This window comes from Globicephala melas, chromosome 12 (genome assembly GCF_963455315.2).
Source record: "Globicephala melas chromosome 12, mGloMel1.2, whole genome shotgun sequence".
In the NCBI taxonomy this organism is placed as follows: Eukaryota; Metazoa; Chordata; class Mammalia; order Artiodactyla; family Delphinidae; genus Globicephala; species Globicephala melas.
The window spans coordinates 21,196,343-21,213,728 of NC_083325.1; the positions used below are offsets into that span (position 1 = coordinate 21,196,343).

The 17,386-nt window shown below is 42.3% G+C and overlaps 2 protein-coding genes across 2 annotated transcripts in view; one reads left to right on the forward strand and one right to left on the reverse strand.

The window, feature by feature from the left end:
• LOC115850767 (lithostathine-like) overlaps positions 1–5,762 on the forward strand; it is a 43,396-nt gene extending 37,634 nt beyond the window's left edge. The window contains exons 2-6 of the mRNA XM_060309520.1: positions 3,503–3,610; positions 4,186–4,304; positions 4,516–4,653; positions 5,294–5,420; positions 5,688–5,762. Coding sequence (XP_060165503.1) covers positions 3,535–3,610; positions 4,186–4,304; positions 4,516–4,653; positions 5,294–5,420; positions 5,688–5,755 — 528 coding nt within the window. The 5' untranslated portion in view covers positions 3,503–3,534 and the 3' untranslated portion in view covers positions 5,756–5,762. The remainder of the gene's footprint in view (positions 1–3,502; positions 3,611–4,185; positions 4,305–4,515; positions 4,654–5,293; positions 5,421–5,687) is intronic.
• Positions 5,763–11,361: 5,599 nt separating this feature from the next.
• LOC132598234 (lithostathine-like) overlaps positions 11,362–17,386 on the reverse strand; it is a 44,856-nt gene continuing 38,831 nt past the window's right edge. Inside the window, exons 2-6 of the mRNA XM_060309521.1 lie at positions 13,514–13,621; positions 12,820–12,938; positions 12,471–12,608; positions 11,704–11,830; positions 11,362–11,436 (exon numbers count right to left, since the gene is read on the reverse strand). Of these exons, the coding sequence (XP_060165504.1) occupies positions 11,369–11,436; positions 11,704–11,830; positions 12,471–12,608; positions 12,820–12,938; positions 13,514–13,589 (528 nt within the window). The 5' untranslated portion in view covers positions 13,590–13,621 and the 3' untranslated portion in view covers positions 11,362–11,368. The remainder of the gene's footprint in view (positions 11,437–11,703; positions 11,831–12,470; positions 12,609–12,819; positions 12,939–13,513; positions 13,622–17,386) is intronic.

The following is a 17,386-nucleotide window of genomic DNA, read 5'->3' on the forward strand; positions in this document are numbered from 1 at the left end:
AAACACTTTTTGCTTTATGTCATGTATTATAGAGTGTTAGAGCTAAGTGTCATTATAGATCATTTAATCCCAATGGGAAATCACGTAAAACAGATACCAGGAAGAGAGTTCAAGGGTTTAGCTCACAGCAAAGATTTGGGGACTAGTGGAAAATAGGAATAAGTATTAATAAAGCTAAAGGTAGAAAAACATAGATAGGGGGAAGTGTTTTCAATAACTGCCAGTATTTGCAAATCACCTTCCTGGGCTGGAAAGGGCATTAATAGGCTGTCTCTCTTAAAAAACGAGGGGCAGCATAGACACATAGCTAAGAAGAGGTATAGCAGAAATTAAAATCCAGTTTACCAACTTCCAGTCCATTTCCTTTTCCACTTTATACCCATTGTTGAGCTAAAGCTGTACAAAGGATGGTAAAGGTCATAAATCGGTGAGTTACAAAATCAGACCAACCCTGGAAAGACCCCAAGGCTTCCCACATCAACCTGTTGATGTGATCAAAATCCCATCTGCTTGAGAACTTAAATCCTCTTGAAGCTGAAAGCCAAGAGTTTTCCCTCATGCTCAAGTCATTCAGCCCTCCTGGCAACACAGTGCTGAGAGATACGGAAAAGGACCTTATTTCCTTAAGGGAATGTTATTTTTTCTTATTAAACCATTGAGTCCATCTTGTGGTTCTTAGGGGGAAAGATTGTTTACATTTTGTGTTTGATTTTTCGTTTCTGTCTTTTCGGAACTTTTGATAGAAAAATGGCACAAAGGACACTTCCCTAGAGGGGACAATGTTTACGTGTCTCCCTTTCTGTCTTCCGGCTCTCCCATGAGAGTGACCCTCCCCTAGGGAATGTTATCACTTTTAATTTAGTTACAAGTAGACGAATTGATAGTAGTTTGGTATTTTTTCCTCTTTTCTTAGCTTAGGAAAAATATGTGCGCTTCCTTGGTGACGCAGTGGTGGAGAGTCCGCCTGCTGATGCAGGAGACGTGGGTTCGTGCCCCGGTCTGGGAAGATCCCACATGTCGCAGAGCGGCTGGGCCCATGAGACATGGCCACTGAACCTGCACATCCGGAGCCTGTGCTCCGCAATGGGAGAGACCACAACAGTGAGAGGCCACGTACCACACACACACAAAAAAAGTCAATTTTTGAAAAATAGGTCAAAAATTCAGCAATGCCCTCTTCTCATTCCTTCTACCCCATGAATCCAGCCCTCTCCACCAATGTGAGTGACTTTAAAGACAATGGCTAATGAATACGTGGTTTTGCTCTGAGAGAGGAAGAAGAAAGGAGCAGTGCACTTATTGACTATGGATCAGGCTGGGGCTGCTGCCATTGCCTTCATTCATCAAATTGGGATGAAATGCTACAGAACTGCCTTCACTCATTTAGTTTTCCCAGGATTGGGGAACATGGTCACTGACACAGCCCAGAGCCTTGGGTGAGCTCTTATATTCCTTTGCAAGACACACCCATATTTAGAGCGAAGAGACAGATGGAAGTTTCAGTTACCCACCTTAAGGTGTTGGAGGGCAGGATGCTTGTCAATTTAACTATGACAGTTTTACCACAAGAAAGAAATGTGAAAATTCTGTCATTATCAAAAATGAGTTCATATTTCACAATTGTCCTCCAAAGGCATACTTTATTAATCAAGACCTTATTACAATTGACTCACTAGGATAGATTGTTATATCTTTTCAGAGTCTTTTAATCTAAATGGTATCTTTTCCCACAACACTGTGTTTCTCAGGAATTCAAGAAGCATGGGCCATTCTGTGTTTCTGATTGCTATTATTTACTTTTTCTCAAATAATTGTTTTACTGTAGCAAGATTACTTCTCAACTCATGCTATCTATATTTCCATGAAATATTGGTTTTTCACACTTGAATTTCCACTGAGCTCTAAATATAGTTATGGCTTTGCATTTAAATATTTTTCGTGAAGTAAGTTCTTTTTCCTTTGTAACAAAAGAATCTGTTGGTTGTCCTATCCTGCCTGTTAGATTATTTGTGTGTTCTACTGACTTTTGGATTCTGAGGACATGAATCAATTACAAGCTCAGTTGCATTGACTGCATCTCACACAAACTGGCCTATAAAAACCACTTGAGAGTCAGGGTCTGCAGAGAATTCCAGCTTAACGTATTCCCAGACTGACCAAAATAAACCTGAGCCACTTAGCATGTACCTCATCCTTGCCAAAATTGCCAACTCAGAAGTAAACATGACTAAGGAATTTTTCTCAGTATCCCCACATGAAGCTGATCACCCTTCCAAGTAGAATGCAAAAATAAGTGACCCTTCTTCTACAGCTAAATGACAGTTTGCGAGGCAGTTGTCAGTAGCCCAGGGGAGTGAGCACCTTGATGAAGTAGAGATCTAACTTACATGCAATGTAGGATCAGGTCTACAATTTCATCCATCTCTTGCTCTTACCCTTGCTTAACCCTCTCTCATTCTTCCTTTGATTCTGCATCATTTGACTCTAGTCCTCCTAGGCTTGAAATTCCTCCATTGCCTCTTATTATATCACATTATTATTACCCATCAAGGAAGTTCCATCTCTCAGAAGATCAGCAAGGCAAGTTTCCACATTTCATTTTCCTTAAGATTTTGGCTCATCTATTGAGTTGTGAGATGATTATGAAGTTGCTTTAAACCTAGCTACCATGTAGAAGAGGCAACACTGAACCACCGTCTCCTCTTACTTTCATTTCCTTCTCTGACCTCACTTATCTGTGACACTTGTCATCCCCATACTCACCTCCACTTATCATCCAACATTTATTTAATTCTACTGAACAATTTAAAAGAAATACATGTGTATGCCTACAGGAGTGAGCACTTGAGACATCAACCAGAAGAAATACTCCAGTAGATGTGCCCCTTAAAAGTTAATACCACATTTTGTGCCACAGTTGCCTATCAGGGAAGAGTTGGGGAAAGAATAAACTTCACCTGTTCCTGGAAAAAGGGCTGACCTGTTAATGAGAAACAGGCAATATCTGTGGCAATTCCCAGGCTTTGCTGGGAAGAGACTCCTCCCCATGGCGGGAATCTCCTTGAACCAAAGCCAGGCCCTTCCCATGACCCCTGTCCTGGCTCCCCGATCCTGCTATTCATTTCAGTGCCCCTCCCTCAAATCCTCTTATAAAAACCCAGTCTTTTCTGCCCCGACAAACCAGTGCAGATCCCTTGCAAGAGAAGTAAGTAGGTGCTGAGACAAGATGACACCCCTGACAGGGGTTTCACCTCACATATTTCAGGGAAGGTATACAAGGATCCCTGTCCTCAGAGAATGCAGGAGCTCTGAGAGCAGGCAAAGGCAGTCCTGGGAGGCCCCAGGTGTAGTAGGATATATAGATTTTCAGATTCTTTCCAGAACTATGGAAGGGGATGGAAGCCATCAAGATGGATTTATTCCTAAAGAACTAGACAGAGGAAAAGACAAGAGGTACAACAGGGGGTTTCTCATAGTCTCTCTCTGACCACCCTTTTTTTAGTTCTCTGGTTGTCTCCGCACATCACAGACAAAATGATGTCTTCCATGGGCGCCCCCAGCCTGTCCTGGATGCTGCTCTCCTGCCTGATGCTCCTGTCTCAAGTCCAAGGTGAGACTTTTCTGCCTCTAGCACTGGGTTCCCAGTGTTTGCTCAGGGCCAAGAAGAGGAGGAAAGCTCCTGTGTGCCTCCCGTGGTAATGGTACATCCCCACACAACAACACTGCCTGCAATTCCTGCATCATCACCCTTCCTTCTGGGTGACTAGTGGTGGGAGGTACCACAGTGGTCCAGTAACAGTGGGATGAGATGATTCTCAATTTTCAGTAGAGTCTAATTTATGTGGGTATATTAAGGAGGGAAAGCATAGAGTGTCAGTAATGAGATGAGTAGAAGGAGAATGACTGGAGGATCCAGTGTAGAAACAGTCAGCCAAGACGAGGAGAAGGCTTGGACTTTTGAATAAGGCAGATGAATAAAAAGAAAACAGACCATCTCCCAATTACTAGGTCTACTTTATGATTAAGAAAAACTCCTGGAAATATTGACACTGGTGACAGGCAGTCAGGAGTTTGGTGTCACTGCCTCAAGCTGTGGCACCACAGATATTCCTCAAGGTCACCTCCCCACTCCAATCCCCTCTCTCTATTTTGCCCCATCCCTCTCCTTTATTTCTTCCTCGCCAGGGGAAGATTCCCAGAAGAAACTGCCCTCTGCACGGATCAGCTGTCCGAGAGGCTCCATGGCCTATGCGTCCTACTGCTATGCCTTGTTTACAACACCTAAAACCTGGATGAATGCAAACGTGAGTGCTGGGATTTGCAGTTCGGGCTGGTAAGGAGAAGCAAATTAGAGACAGGGTTTGGGGGCTGGGAGTTCCATTCTCTAGAGTTTCTTGAGGGTGGGAATGAGCACCTCATCTTTTGCAAACACAACCCCTTCTCACCTACCTTGTCCCTGCCCTTCCCTCAGTGAGGGTCTCAAGCTCCTCCCCAGTCTCTCCCTTCTCCACACAGATGGCTTGCCAGAAGAGATCCTCAGGAGAACTTGTGTCTGTGCTCAGTGGGGCTGAGGGATCCTTCGTGGCCGCCCTGGTCAAGAACAACTTGAAAACTGTCTCAGACGTCTGGATTGGGCTCCATGACCCCACAGAGGTACACTTACATCCTCTCTAGTCTGTTACCTCCCAGGATGCTATGGCCACCCAGGCCTGCTCGCTGTCCCCTGTGCCTGCCTAGGAAATAACGTAGAGATCCCTAGAGCTTGGAGGTCAAGGGGGTAATTGGAGAATGGAGGGCCTTGAGACCAGCTGCAGAGCTGAGTTCTGTGCAGGTCTCCAGTCTCCAGCTAAGGTTAATCTGCCTCTTGTCAAGCTTTTACACAGTTCACACACCACGTCTTGATTCAGTTTGCTGTGCATCCCTGAGTCTGTACATGCTGCCCTTAGCAAGTGCTAAATGAGTATTTAGGATTGATGCATTTTTCCCTTATAAAACATATGTTGTCTTGGAGGTTCAGAGGGTAATCACAAATGCACCACCAAATGTAGTTCACACAGTGTCAAGTTACTCTGAGGGCTTCTATTCGTCTTTGTGATTATTGACTTTTGAATTTGCCAATAGAAGCAAAGAGTTAGGGATTGTTTCCCAGAGGAGAGCTGTTGGGCCTCACCTGGTAGAGCAGAACTAATTCCATGATGCTGGGGAGGGTAGCAGGTGTTCCAGCTGAGGGAATCGTGCCAGGAGACCTCTAAAGGCCTTTCCACTTCACCTGACTCCATCCTCTGCTCTATAGGGCTCTGAGCCCAATGGCAGTGGATGGGAGTGGAGTAGCACTGATGTGCTCAATTACGTTGCCTGGGAGACAGATCCCTCCACCAGCTCATCCCCTGGCTATTGTGGGAGCCTGTCCAGAAGCTCAGGTAGGAAACAGAGGAGGTCACTTCTTTCCAGCCTTTTCCATCCCCTCATCCCCTATTTCTGGGTCTGGTCTTCAGAGAATCCCCCTGGGATGGAACTGCTCATCTGTTCCCATCCCCTCTCACCTCTCCTTTCTTTCTCTCTCTTTCCCCTGGAGTGGGACCCTGGTGAATTTGAGGGAGAGCGTTTGAGTCCTAGGCCAGAAGCTGGGATGTGTCCCCATTGGTTTCTCACCAGCCTCATTCACTTGAGCTCTTCTGTCTCTTCAGACTTTCTGAAGTGGAGAGATTATAACTGTTCTGTGAACTTACCCTATGTCTGCAAGTTCAAGGGCTAAGTCAGATGGGAAGTCACTAGCCTGAGTCTGGTGTGCAGCTCATCATGGACTTGGAACCAAGAGTGAAGACCTATCCCGGAAAGGGGAATCCTCCCCACACCCCCAACCTGACCCCCTCATTCTGGCCTTCCCTGTCTCTCAGCCTCATTTCAGGCATTGTGTGTGTGTGTGTGTGTGTGTGTGTGTGTGTATGCATAGCATGGCCTGAGGTCTTGTAGAACAGTAATAAATATCTTATTCCAAACTTACCTGCTTCTGTGCTCTTGTCTTATAACAAGGCTCTGAGGAAGAAGTTTGTATGGGAAGAATCTAGGGGTGGCCTCTGTCAAGTTTCATCCAATTTCCTTGGAAAATGACTGAATGTACATTCCCACCAGTGTATTTGTGATGAGTATGTAGGTCCTGTTCCCTTAGGAATTGGGTTGTGTTATACAAAGGCATTGCTTCCCCACACACTATACTGCCCATTCCTCCTGATGGTATGACACAAGCAGCCTTCGTGTGGTCCCATGCTATTTATTATAGAATGCACTTCTGAAATCATTTGCTGTGAAGGATCATGAAGGATCTATTCCTTTTCTTTAATGTGAGATCCACCTTGGATCATGACTTCTATAAAATATAGTCAAGAATAAATTACTTGGACTGACATGCAGATCATTGGCAGTTGTCACTCTCTTTATTAAAACAGGAAAAAATCTGAATAATTTTAGCACCAACAACTTTTCCTGGGGTAATCTCCTTTTCTTGGGCAATCTGCCGAGGCACCCCATTACATAGATACCTTCTCATTTCTGCTTACTTGGATCAGAACTGCTAGATCTATAAACTTTTAGAAACATGAAATTGCAATTTGGACAACTTGTTGGATGCTGAGTGTGGATTGGCTTTATGAGTGAGAGACTCCTGGAGGCCCCTGTCTAGGGAGTCTCCACTCTCTCATGGCTTTTTCTTTCTGAGAACCCACCAGATTCTTATAGTGAAGAGATAAGTAACCATTCTGAAATATGTTCAGATAAAGACACCATAAATAAGGAACTCTTCAGGTCAATATTCTTGATATACATGGTTGAAAATATCCTCAACAAAGTATTAGCAACTCGAATTCAACAGAACATTGAATGTATAATACACCCTGAACAAGTGGTTCTTATTCCTCGGATGCAAGTGTGGTTCAACATATGCAAATCAATCAACAGTGTACATCACATTAATAGAATAAAGGGTAAATAGCACACAATCATCAATAGATATAGAAAAAGCTTACGGAATCTGTGGTACAACACAGTGGCTATAGTTAGCAATAAGATATTGTGCACTTAAAAAACTGTCTAAAAAAAAAGAAACTATTAGGAGTGTAGTTCTCATGTTAAGTGTTGTTACCACAGAAACAAAGAAACAAACCAAGAAGCGGGACACAAGGAAACTTTCAAAGGTGATGGATATATTTACTACCTTGTTTGCAATGATGGTAACACATATGTATACATATGTCCAAATTATCCAAGTTATATACATTATGTACAGATATCTGTATTTACCAACTATTCCTCAATAAAGCTGTAATAAAAGTGGAACACAATCAAGGAACTATGGAGCACCACTACTGCCGAGATCCTGGATTTAATACAGAGTGCCTGGAATCATTGTCATTATTGTTTTTTTTTAATCGTGCCATCCCTAAACGAGCTTTTTTTTTTTTTTCTTTCAATATCTAGGTTGAAAAATTCTGAATTCTTCTAGAGGAAATCAAGAAAATCTTAAAATCTACTATATCTATCTTAAAAAATTAATCTATATTAAAAATACATTCTTACAAAGAAAAGTTTAGGTCTAGAGTGTTTTTGGAAGAGTCCTACCAAACTACCCCAAAACACATATTTTAAATATTATATACAGGCTTGTAGAGAATAAAGGGAAAATACTTCCTAACTCTGACAGATAATAATAGAAAAAATTCCTTACGGAAAGGAAAAGATACACTTTTACCTAGTTTCAGATGTAATGGGTGATTCTCTCTTTGAAGAAAGATTGCCTATCTTAAAAGGGTATAGGAAACTTGCTAAATGTCAATTAAGGAAAGTAGACACTGTCAATTCATCTGATCTATTTATTTAAGAATGAAAACCTCCATATGTAGTATCACCAGATTTGGCAAATATGCAATATCTGTCAAGTTGAGCAAAGATGTAATATTTGATATACACTAATACCAAGAAACTATTTGTGGCTTATCTGAAATTCAAATTTAGCTAGGAGTCCTCTATTTTATCTGGCAAATATACCTATGTAGCAATGCTGAGTGGCTCTTGGCCCACATAGAAGATTTTGACCAAGGTGACATCCCCATTTCAGATGGGGCAATTGGCCAAATATTTTTACACAAGATATGAGGCTGAGAATGTGTCGGAAATGAGGTAGTGAGTAGTATAATGGTCTAAAAATATTTAGGTTCAATGAAAATTTCAACCGTCTTCACTCATGTAAGTGGTTCTTTTCAAATAAATCATCATTTATTCACTTTTTTTATTTATTCAAAAAATATGAGTAGAGACCCCACAGGATATTAAGCCTTCCCAACTCTAGTCCCGACTGAGGCCAGAGCATGTTTCCAGGACACAGGACAGAAAACCCACTGGGCATTTCTTGCAAGTACTCAGGAAAGTGATACCATTCAGCAACTATAGGGATAAGGAACTAATTGTGTGGTCCATGAAATGCTGCTCGTCCTCAAACTGTTTGTTGCCATACCTGTGCAAGATAACTACAGAAATCCAGGGTAAAATTTTAGAAGTTTTTATAGCAATTTGGCAGATTAGTTTTGTCTATGAAATCTAAAATTTTATAAATGGTTTCTTAACATATGTAACTCTTTTTTATATTTCAATTTTAGTAATTCATTTTTAAAAAGGCTTTAATTCTTAGAATAGTTTTAGATGTATGGAATTATTGAAATGGTAATACAGGGACTTACCACTTGATACAACTGATGAACCATACTGATACAGTATTACTGATAATTCTAATTGAAATATTATTGACATACAATATTACATTAGTTTCAGCTGTACTACATAATGATTGGATATTTGCATACATTATAAAATGATCAGCATGATAAGTCTAGTAATCATCTGTCCCCATACAAAGTTATTATAATATTATTGACCATATTCCTATATATTGCATCCCCATGGCTTATTTATTTTATAACTGGAGGTTTGCACCTCTTAATCCCCTTCCCATATTTCACATCCCTTACCACTGGCAACTTCCTGTTTGTTCTCTGTATCTATGAATGCTTTTATTTCTTTTCATTTGTTTGTTTTATATTTTAGAATTCACATATAAGTAAGGTTATATTGTATTTGTCTTTCTCTGTCTGATTTAATTCACTTGGCACAAAACCCTCTAGATTTATACATATTGTCACAAAGTCTTTCAGTTTTTTTTGTGTCTAAGTAATATTCTATTATATAAATTTTATACATATAAAATATATATTCTTCATCTTCTTTATCCATTAATATGTTGATGAATAGTTAGGTTTATTCTGTGCATTAGCCATTGTAAATAATGCAGCAATGAACATTGGAGTGTACCTATCTTTTCAAATTAGTGTTTTTCTTTTCTTCAGGTAAACACCCAGAGGTGAATTTGCTGGATTACCTGGCAGTCCTAGTTTTAATTTTGTGAAATAATGTTTTCCATAGTGGCTGTACCAATTACATACCCACCAACTGTGCATGAGCGCTCTTTTCTCCACCTCCTCACCAACACTTGTAATTTGTTGTCTTTTTGATGATACCCATTATGCCAGGTGTGAGGTGGTGCCTTATTGTGGTTTTGATTTGCATTTCCATGATGGTTAGTGATGCTAAGTATCTTTTCATATGCCTATTGGCTGTCTTCTTTGGAAAAATATCTACTCAGATCCTCTGCCCATTTTTTAATCAGAGTACTTGATTTTTGTTGATGTTGAGTTGTATAAGTTCTTCGAGTATGTTGGACATTGACCCCCTATTGCAAATATTTTCTCGCAGTTAGAAGGCGTTTTTCTGTTTTGTTGATAGTTTCCTTCACTGTGGAAAAGCTTTTTATTTTGTCTTAGTCGCATTTGATTATTTTTGCTTTTGTTTCACTTGTATGAGGAGACAGATCCATAAATATATTGTTAAGAAGGATGTCACAGGGCTTCCCTGGTGGTGCGGTGGTTGAGAATCTGCCTGCCAATGCAGGGGACAGGGGTTCGAGTGGTGGTCTGGGAAGATCCCACATGCTACAGAGCAACTAGCCCCATAAGCCACAATTACTGAGCCTGTGCATCTGGAGCCTGTGCTCCACAACAAGAGAGGCCGCGATAGTGAGAGGCCCGCACACCACAATGAGGAGTGGCCCCCACTTGCTGCAACTATAGAAAGCCTTTGCACAAAAATGAAGAGCCAACACAGCCATATATAAATAAATAAATAAATAAATAAATAAATAAATAAATAAATAAATATATTTTTTTAAAGGCAAAATTCCTTTAAAAAAAAAAAAAGAAGGATGTCACAGACTATACTCCCTATGTTTTTCTACTAGCAGTTTTAGTGTTTCAGGTATTAAATGCAAGTTTTTTATCCATATTGATTTCAACTTTGTATATGTGTGAGAAAGCAGTCCTGTTTGATTCTTTTGCATGAAGCTGTCAGTTTTCCAACACCAGTGTTGAAGACACTGTCTTTTTCCCACTGTATATTCTGGACTTCATTGTTGAAGATTAATTGACCATATAAGTATGGGTTTAGTTTAAGGCTGTCTATTCTGTTCAATGGACCTATATGTCTGTTTTTTTTGAGTACAATATTCTTTTCATTACCGTTGCTTTGTAGTAAAGTTTGGGATCATGGAGTGCCTTACCTACAGTTTGCTTCTTTCTTAAAACAGTGACTACTGCCAATGATCTGCATGTCAGTCCAAGTAATTTATTCTTGACTATATTTTATAGAAGTCATGATCCAAGGTGGATCTCACATTAAAGAAAAGGAATAGATCCTTCATGATCCTTCACAGCAAATGATTTCAGAAGTGCATTCTATAATAAATAGCATGGGACCACACGAAGGCTGCTTGTGTCATACCATCAGGAGGAATGGGCAGTATAGTGTGTGGGGAAGCAATGCCTTTGTATAACACAACCCAATTCCTAAGGGAACAGGACCTACATACTCATCACAAATACACTGGTGGGAATGTACATTCAGTCATTTTCCAAGGAAATTGGATGAAACTTGACAGAGGCCACCCCTAGATTCTTCCCATACAAACTTCTTCCTCAGAGCCTTGTTATAAGACAAGAGCACAGAAGCAGGTAAGTTTGGAATAAGATATTTATTACTGTTCTACAAGACCTCAGGCCATGCTATGCATACACACACACACACACACACACACACACACACACACACACACAAATGCCTGAAATGAGGCTGAGAGACAGGGAAGGCCAGAATGAGGGGGTCAGGTTGGGGGTGTGGGGAGGATTCCCCTTTCCGGGATAGGTCTTCACTCTTGGTTCCAAGTCCATGATGAGCTGCACACCAGACTCAGGCTAGTGACTTCCCATCTGACTTAGCCCTTGAACTTGCAGACATAGGGTAAGTTCACAGAACAGTTATAATCTCTCCACTTCAGAAAGTCTGAAGAGACAGAAGAGCTCAAGTGAATGAGGCTGGTGAGAAACCAATGGGGACACATCCCAGCTTCTGGCCTAGGACTCAAACGCTCTCCCTCAAATTCACCAGGGTCCCACTCCAGGGGAAAGAGAGAGAAAGAAAGGAGAGGTGAGAGGGGATGGGAACAGATGAGCAGTTCCATCCCAGGGGGATTCTCTGAAGACCAGACCCAGAAATAGGGGATGAGGGGATGGAAAAGGCTGGAAAGAAGTGACCTCCTCTGTTTCCTACCTGAGCTTCTGGACAGGCTCCCACAATAGCCAGGGGATGAGCTGGTGGAGGGATCTGTCTCCCAGGCAACGTAATTGAGCACATCAGTGCTACTCCACTCCCATCCACTGCCATTGGGCTCAGAGCCCTATAGAGCAGAGGATGGAGTCAGGTGAAGTGGAAAGGCCTTTAGAGGTCTCCTGGCACGATTCCCTCAGCTGGAACACCTGCTACCCTCCCCAGCATCATGGAATTAGTTCTGCTCTACCAGGTGAGGCCCAACAGCTCTCCTCTGGGAAACAATCCCTAACTCTTTGCTTCTATTGGCAAATTCAAAAGTCAATAATCACAAAGACGAATAGAAGCCCTCAGAGTAACTTGACACTGTGTGAACTACATTTGGTGGTGCATTTGTGATTACCCTCTGAACCTCCAAGACAACATATGTTTTATAAGGGAAAAATGCATCAATCCTAAATACTCATTTAGCACTTGCTAAGGGCAGCATGTACAGACTCAGGGATGCACAGCAAACTGAATCAAGACGTGGTGTGTGAACTGTGTAAAAGCTTGACAAGAGGCAGATTAACCTTAGCTGGAGACTGGAGACCTGCACAGAACTCAGCTCTGCAGCTGGTCTCAAGGCCCTCCATTCTCCAATTACCCCCTTGACCTCCAAGCTCTAGGGATCTCTACGTTATTTCCTAGGCAGGCACAGGGGACAGCGAGCAGGCCTGGGTGGCCATAGCATCCTGGGAGGTAACAGACTAGAGAGGATGTAAGTGTACCTCTGTGGGGTCATGGAGCCCAATCCAGACGTCTGAGACAGTTTTCAAGTTGTTCTTGACCAGGGCGGCCACGAAGGATCCCTCAGCCCCACTGAGCACAGACACAAGTTCTCCTGAGGATCTCTTCTGGCAAGCCATCTGTGTGGAGAAGGGAGAGACTGGGGAGGAGCTTGAGACCCTCACTGAGGGAAGGGCAGGGACAAGGTAGGTGAGAAGGGGTTGTGTTTGCAAAAGATGAGGTGCTCATTCCCACCCTCAAGAAACTCTAGAGAATGGAACTCCCAGCCCCCAAACCCTGTCTCTAATTTGCTTCTCCTTACCAGCCCGAACTGCAAATCCCAGCACTCACGTTTGCATTCATCCAGGTTTTAGGTGTTGTAAACAAGGCATAGCAGTAGGACGCATAGGCCATGGAGCCTCTCGGACAGCTGATCCGTGCAGAGGGCAGTTTCTTCTGGGAATCTTCCCCTGGCGAGGAAGAAATAAAGGAGAGGGATGGGGCAAAATAGAGAGAGGGGATTGGAGTGGGGAGGTGACCTTGAGGAATATCTGTGGTGCCACAGCTTGAGGCAGTGACACCAAACTCCTGACTGCCTGTCACCAGTGCCAATATTTCCAGGAGTTTTTCTTAATCATAAAGTAGACCTAGTAATTGGGAGATGGTCTGTTTTCTTTTTATTCATCTGCCTTATTCAAAAGTCCAAGCCTTCTCCTCGTCTTGGCTGACTGTTTCTACACTGGATCCTCCAGTCATTCTCCTTCTACTCATCTCATTACTGACACTCTATGCTTTCCCTCCTTAATATACCCACATAAATTAGACTCTACTGAAAATTGAGAATCATCTCATCCCACTGTTACTGGACCACTGTGGTACCTCCCACCACTAGTCACCCAGAAGGAAGGGTGATGATGCAGGAATTGCAGGCAGTGTTGTTGTGTGGGGATGTACCATTACCACGGGAGGCACACAGGAGCTTTCCTCCTCTTCTTGGCCCTGAGCAAACACTGGGAACCCAGTGCTAGAGGCAGAAAAGTCTCACCTTGGACTTGAGACAGGAGCATCAGGCAGGAGAGCAGCATCCAGGACAGGCTGGGGGCGCCCATGGAAGACATCATTTTGTCTGTGATGTGCGGAGACAACCAGAGAACTAAAAAAAGGGTGGTCAGAGAGAGACTATGAGAAACCCCCTGTTGTACCTCTTGTCTTTTCCTCTGTCTAGTTCTTTAGGAATAAATCCATCTTGATGGCTTCCATCCCCTTCCATAGTTCTGGAAAGAATCTGAAAATCTATATATCCTACTACACCTGGGGCCTCCCAGGACTGCCTTTGCCTGCTCTCAGAGCTCCTGCATTCTCTGAGGACAGGGATCCTTGTATACCTTCCCTGAAATATGTGAGGTGAAACCCCTGTCAGGGGTGTCATCTTGTCTCAGCACCTACTTACTTCTCTTGCAAGGGATCTGCACTGGTTTGTCGGGGCAGAAAAGACTGGGTTTTTATAAGAGGATTTGAGGGAGGGGCACTGAAATGAATAGCAGGATCGGGGAGCCAGGACAGGGGTCATGGGAAGGGCCTGGCTTTGGTTCAAGGAGATTCCCGCCATGGGGAGGAGTCTCTTCCCAGCAAAGCCTGGGAATTGCCACAGATATTGCCTGTTTCTCATTAACAGGTCAGCCCTTTTTCCAGGAACAGGTGAAGTTTATTCTTTCCCCAACTCTTCCCTGATAGGCAACTGTGGCACAAAATGTGGTATTAACTTTTAAGGGGCACATCTACTGGAGTATTTCTTCTGGTTGATGTCTCAAGTGCTCACTCCTGTAGGCATACACATGTATTTCTTTTAAATTGTTCAGTAGAATTAAATAAATGTTGGATGATAAGTGGAGGTGAGTATGGGGATGACAAGTGTCACAGATAAGTGAGGTCAGAGAAGGAAATGAAAGTAAGAGGAGACGGTGGTTCAGTGTTGCCTCTTCTACATGGTAGCTAGGTTTAAAGCAACTTCATAATCATCTCACAACTCAATAGATGAGCCAAAATCTTAAGGAAAATGAAATGTGGAAACTTGCCTTGCTGATCTTCTGAGAGATGGAACTTCCTTGATGGGTAATAATAATGTGATATAATAAGAGGCAATGGAGGAATTTCAAGCCTAGGAGGACTAGAGTCAAATGATGCAGAATCAAAGGAAGAATGAGAGAGGGTTAAGCAAGGGTAAGAGCAAGAGATGGATGAAATTGTAGACCTGATCCTACATTGCATGTAAGTTAGATCTCTACTTCATCAAGGTGCTCACTCCCCTGGGCTACTGACAACTGCCTCGCAAACTGTCATTTAGCTGTAGAAGAAGGGTCACTTATTTTTGCATTCTACTTGGAAGGGTGATCAGCTTCATGTGGGGATACTGAGAAAAATTCCTTAGTCATGTTTACTTCTGAGTTGGCAATTTTGGCAAGGATGAGGTACATGCTAAGTGGCTCAGGTTTATTTTGGTCAGTCTGGGAATACGTTAAGCTGGAATTCTCTGCAGACCCTGACTCTCAAGTGGTTTTTATAGGCCAGTTTGTGTGAGATGCAGTCAATGCAACTGAGCTTGTAATTGATTCATGTCCTCAGAATCCAAAAGTCAGTAGAACACACAAATAATCTAACAGGCAGGATAGGACAACCAACAGATTCTTTTGTTACAAAGGAAAAAGAACTTACTTCACGAAAAATATTTAAATGCAAAGCCATAACTATATTTAGAGCTCAGTGGAAATTCAAGTGTGAAAAACCAATATTTCATGGAAATATAGATAGCATGAGTTGAGAAGTAATCTTGCTACAGTAAAACAATTATTTGAGAAAAAGTAAATAATAGCAATCAGAAACACAGAATGGCCCATGCTTCTTGAATTCCTGAGAAACACAGTGTTGTGGGAAAAGATACCATTTAGATTAAAAGACTCTGAAAAGATATAACAATCTATCCTAGTGAGTCAATTGTAATAAGGTCTTGATTAATAAAGTATGCCTTTGGAGGACAATTGTGAAATATGAACTCATTTTTGATAATGACAGAATTTTCACATTTCTTTCTTGTGGTAAAACTGTCATAGTTAAATTGACAAGCATCCTGCCCTCCAACACCTTAAGGTGGGTAACTGAAACTTCCATCTGTCTCTTCGCTCTAAATATGGGTGTGTCTTGCAAAGGAATATAAGAGCTCACCCAAGGCTCTGGGCTGTGTCAGTGACCATGTTCCCCAATCCTGGGAAAACTAAATGAGTGAAGGCAGTTCTGTAGCATTTCATCCCAATTTGATGAATGAAGGCAATGGCAGCAGCCCCAGCCTGATCCATAGTCAATAAGTGCACTGCTCCTTTCTTCTTCCTCTCTCAGAGCAAAACCACGTATTCATTAGCCATTGTCTTTAAAGTCACTCACATTGGTGGAGAGGGCTGGATTCATGGGGTAGAAGGAATGAGAAGAGGGCATTGCTGAATTTTTGACCTATTTTTCAAAAATTGACTTTTTTTGTGTGTGTGTGGTACGTGGCCTCTCACTGTTGTGGTCTCTCCCATTGCGGAGCACAGGCTCCGGATGTGCAGGTTCAGTGGCCATGTCTCATGGGCCCAGCCGCTCTGCGACATGTGGGATCTTCCCAGACCGGGGCACGAACCCACGTCTCCTGCATCAGCAGGCGGACTCTCCACCACTGCGTCACCAAGGAAGCGCACATATTTTTCCTAAGCTAAGAAAAGAGGAAAAAATACCAAACTACTATCAATTCGTCTACTTGTAACTAAATTAAAAGTGATAACATTCCCTAGGGGAGGGTCACTCTCATGGGAGAGCCGGAAGACAGAAAGGGAGACACGTAAACATTGTCCCCTCTAGGGAAGTGTCCTTTGTGCCATTTTTCTATCAAAAGTTCCGAAAAGACAGAAACGAAAAATCAAACACAAAATGTAAACAATCTTTCCCCCTAAGAACCACAAGATGGACTCAATGGTTTAATAAGAAAAAATAACATTCCCTTAAGGAAATAAGGTCCTTTTCCGTATCTCTCAGCACTGTGTTGCCAGGAGGGCTGAATGACTTGAGCATGAGGGAAAACTCTTGGCTTTCAGCTTCAAGAGGATTTAAGTTCTCAAGCAGATGGGATTTTGATCACATCAACAGGTTGATGTGGGAAGCCTTGGGGTCTTTCCAGGGTTGGTCTGATTTTGTAACTCACCGATTTATGACCTTTACCATCATTTGTACAGCTTTAGCTCAACAATGGGTATAAAGTGGAAAAGGAAATGGACTGGAAGTTGGTAAACTGGATTTTAATTTCTGCTATACCTCTTCTTAGCTATGTGTCTATGCTGCCCCTCGTTTTTTAAGAGAGACAGCCTATTAATGCCCTTTCCAGCCCAGGAAGGTGATTTGCAAATACTGGCAGTTATTGAAAACACTTCCCCCTATCTATGTTTTTCTACCTTTAGCTTTATTAATACTTATTCCTATTTTCCACTAGTCCCCAAATCTTTGCTGTGAGCTAAACCCTTGAACTCTCTTCCTGGTATCTGTTTTACGTGATTTCCCATTGGGATTAAATGATCTATAATGACACTTAGCTCTAACACTCTATAATACATGACATAAAGCAAAAAGTGTTTGGCAAAGCATTTATCATTAACATTCTGAGTTACAGATCCAGGAAGTATTTAACTGGGTAATTATTCGTCTAGTACCATCAGACTATACCACAAATGACCCTACACTTATTTGCTCAGTTAAGCAGAATTAGTAGTCCACCAGAAGTCTTTAAGCAGTATTTGGAGAACCATGCCTTTTGGTTTCAGATGTGACTCCTGCGGTCCCAGAGCCAGATTTCAGTGGATGTGCGCCTGTGGATCTGCGCTGGTAGCTTTGTGAGCAC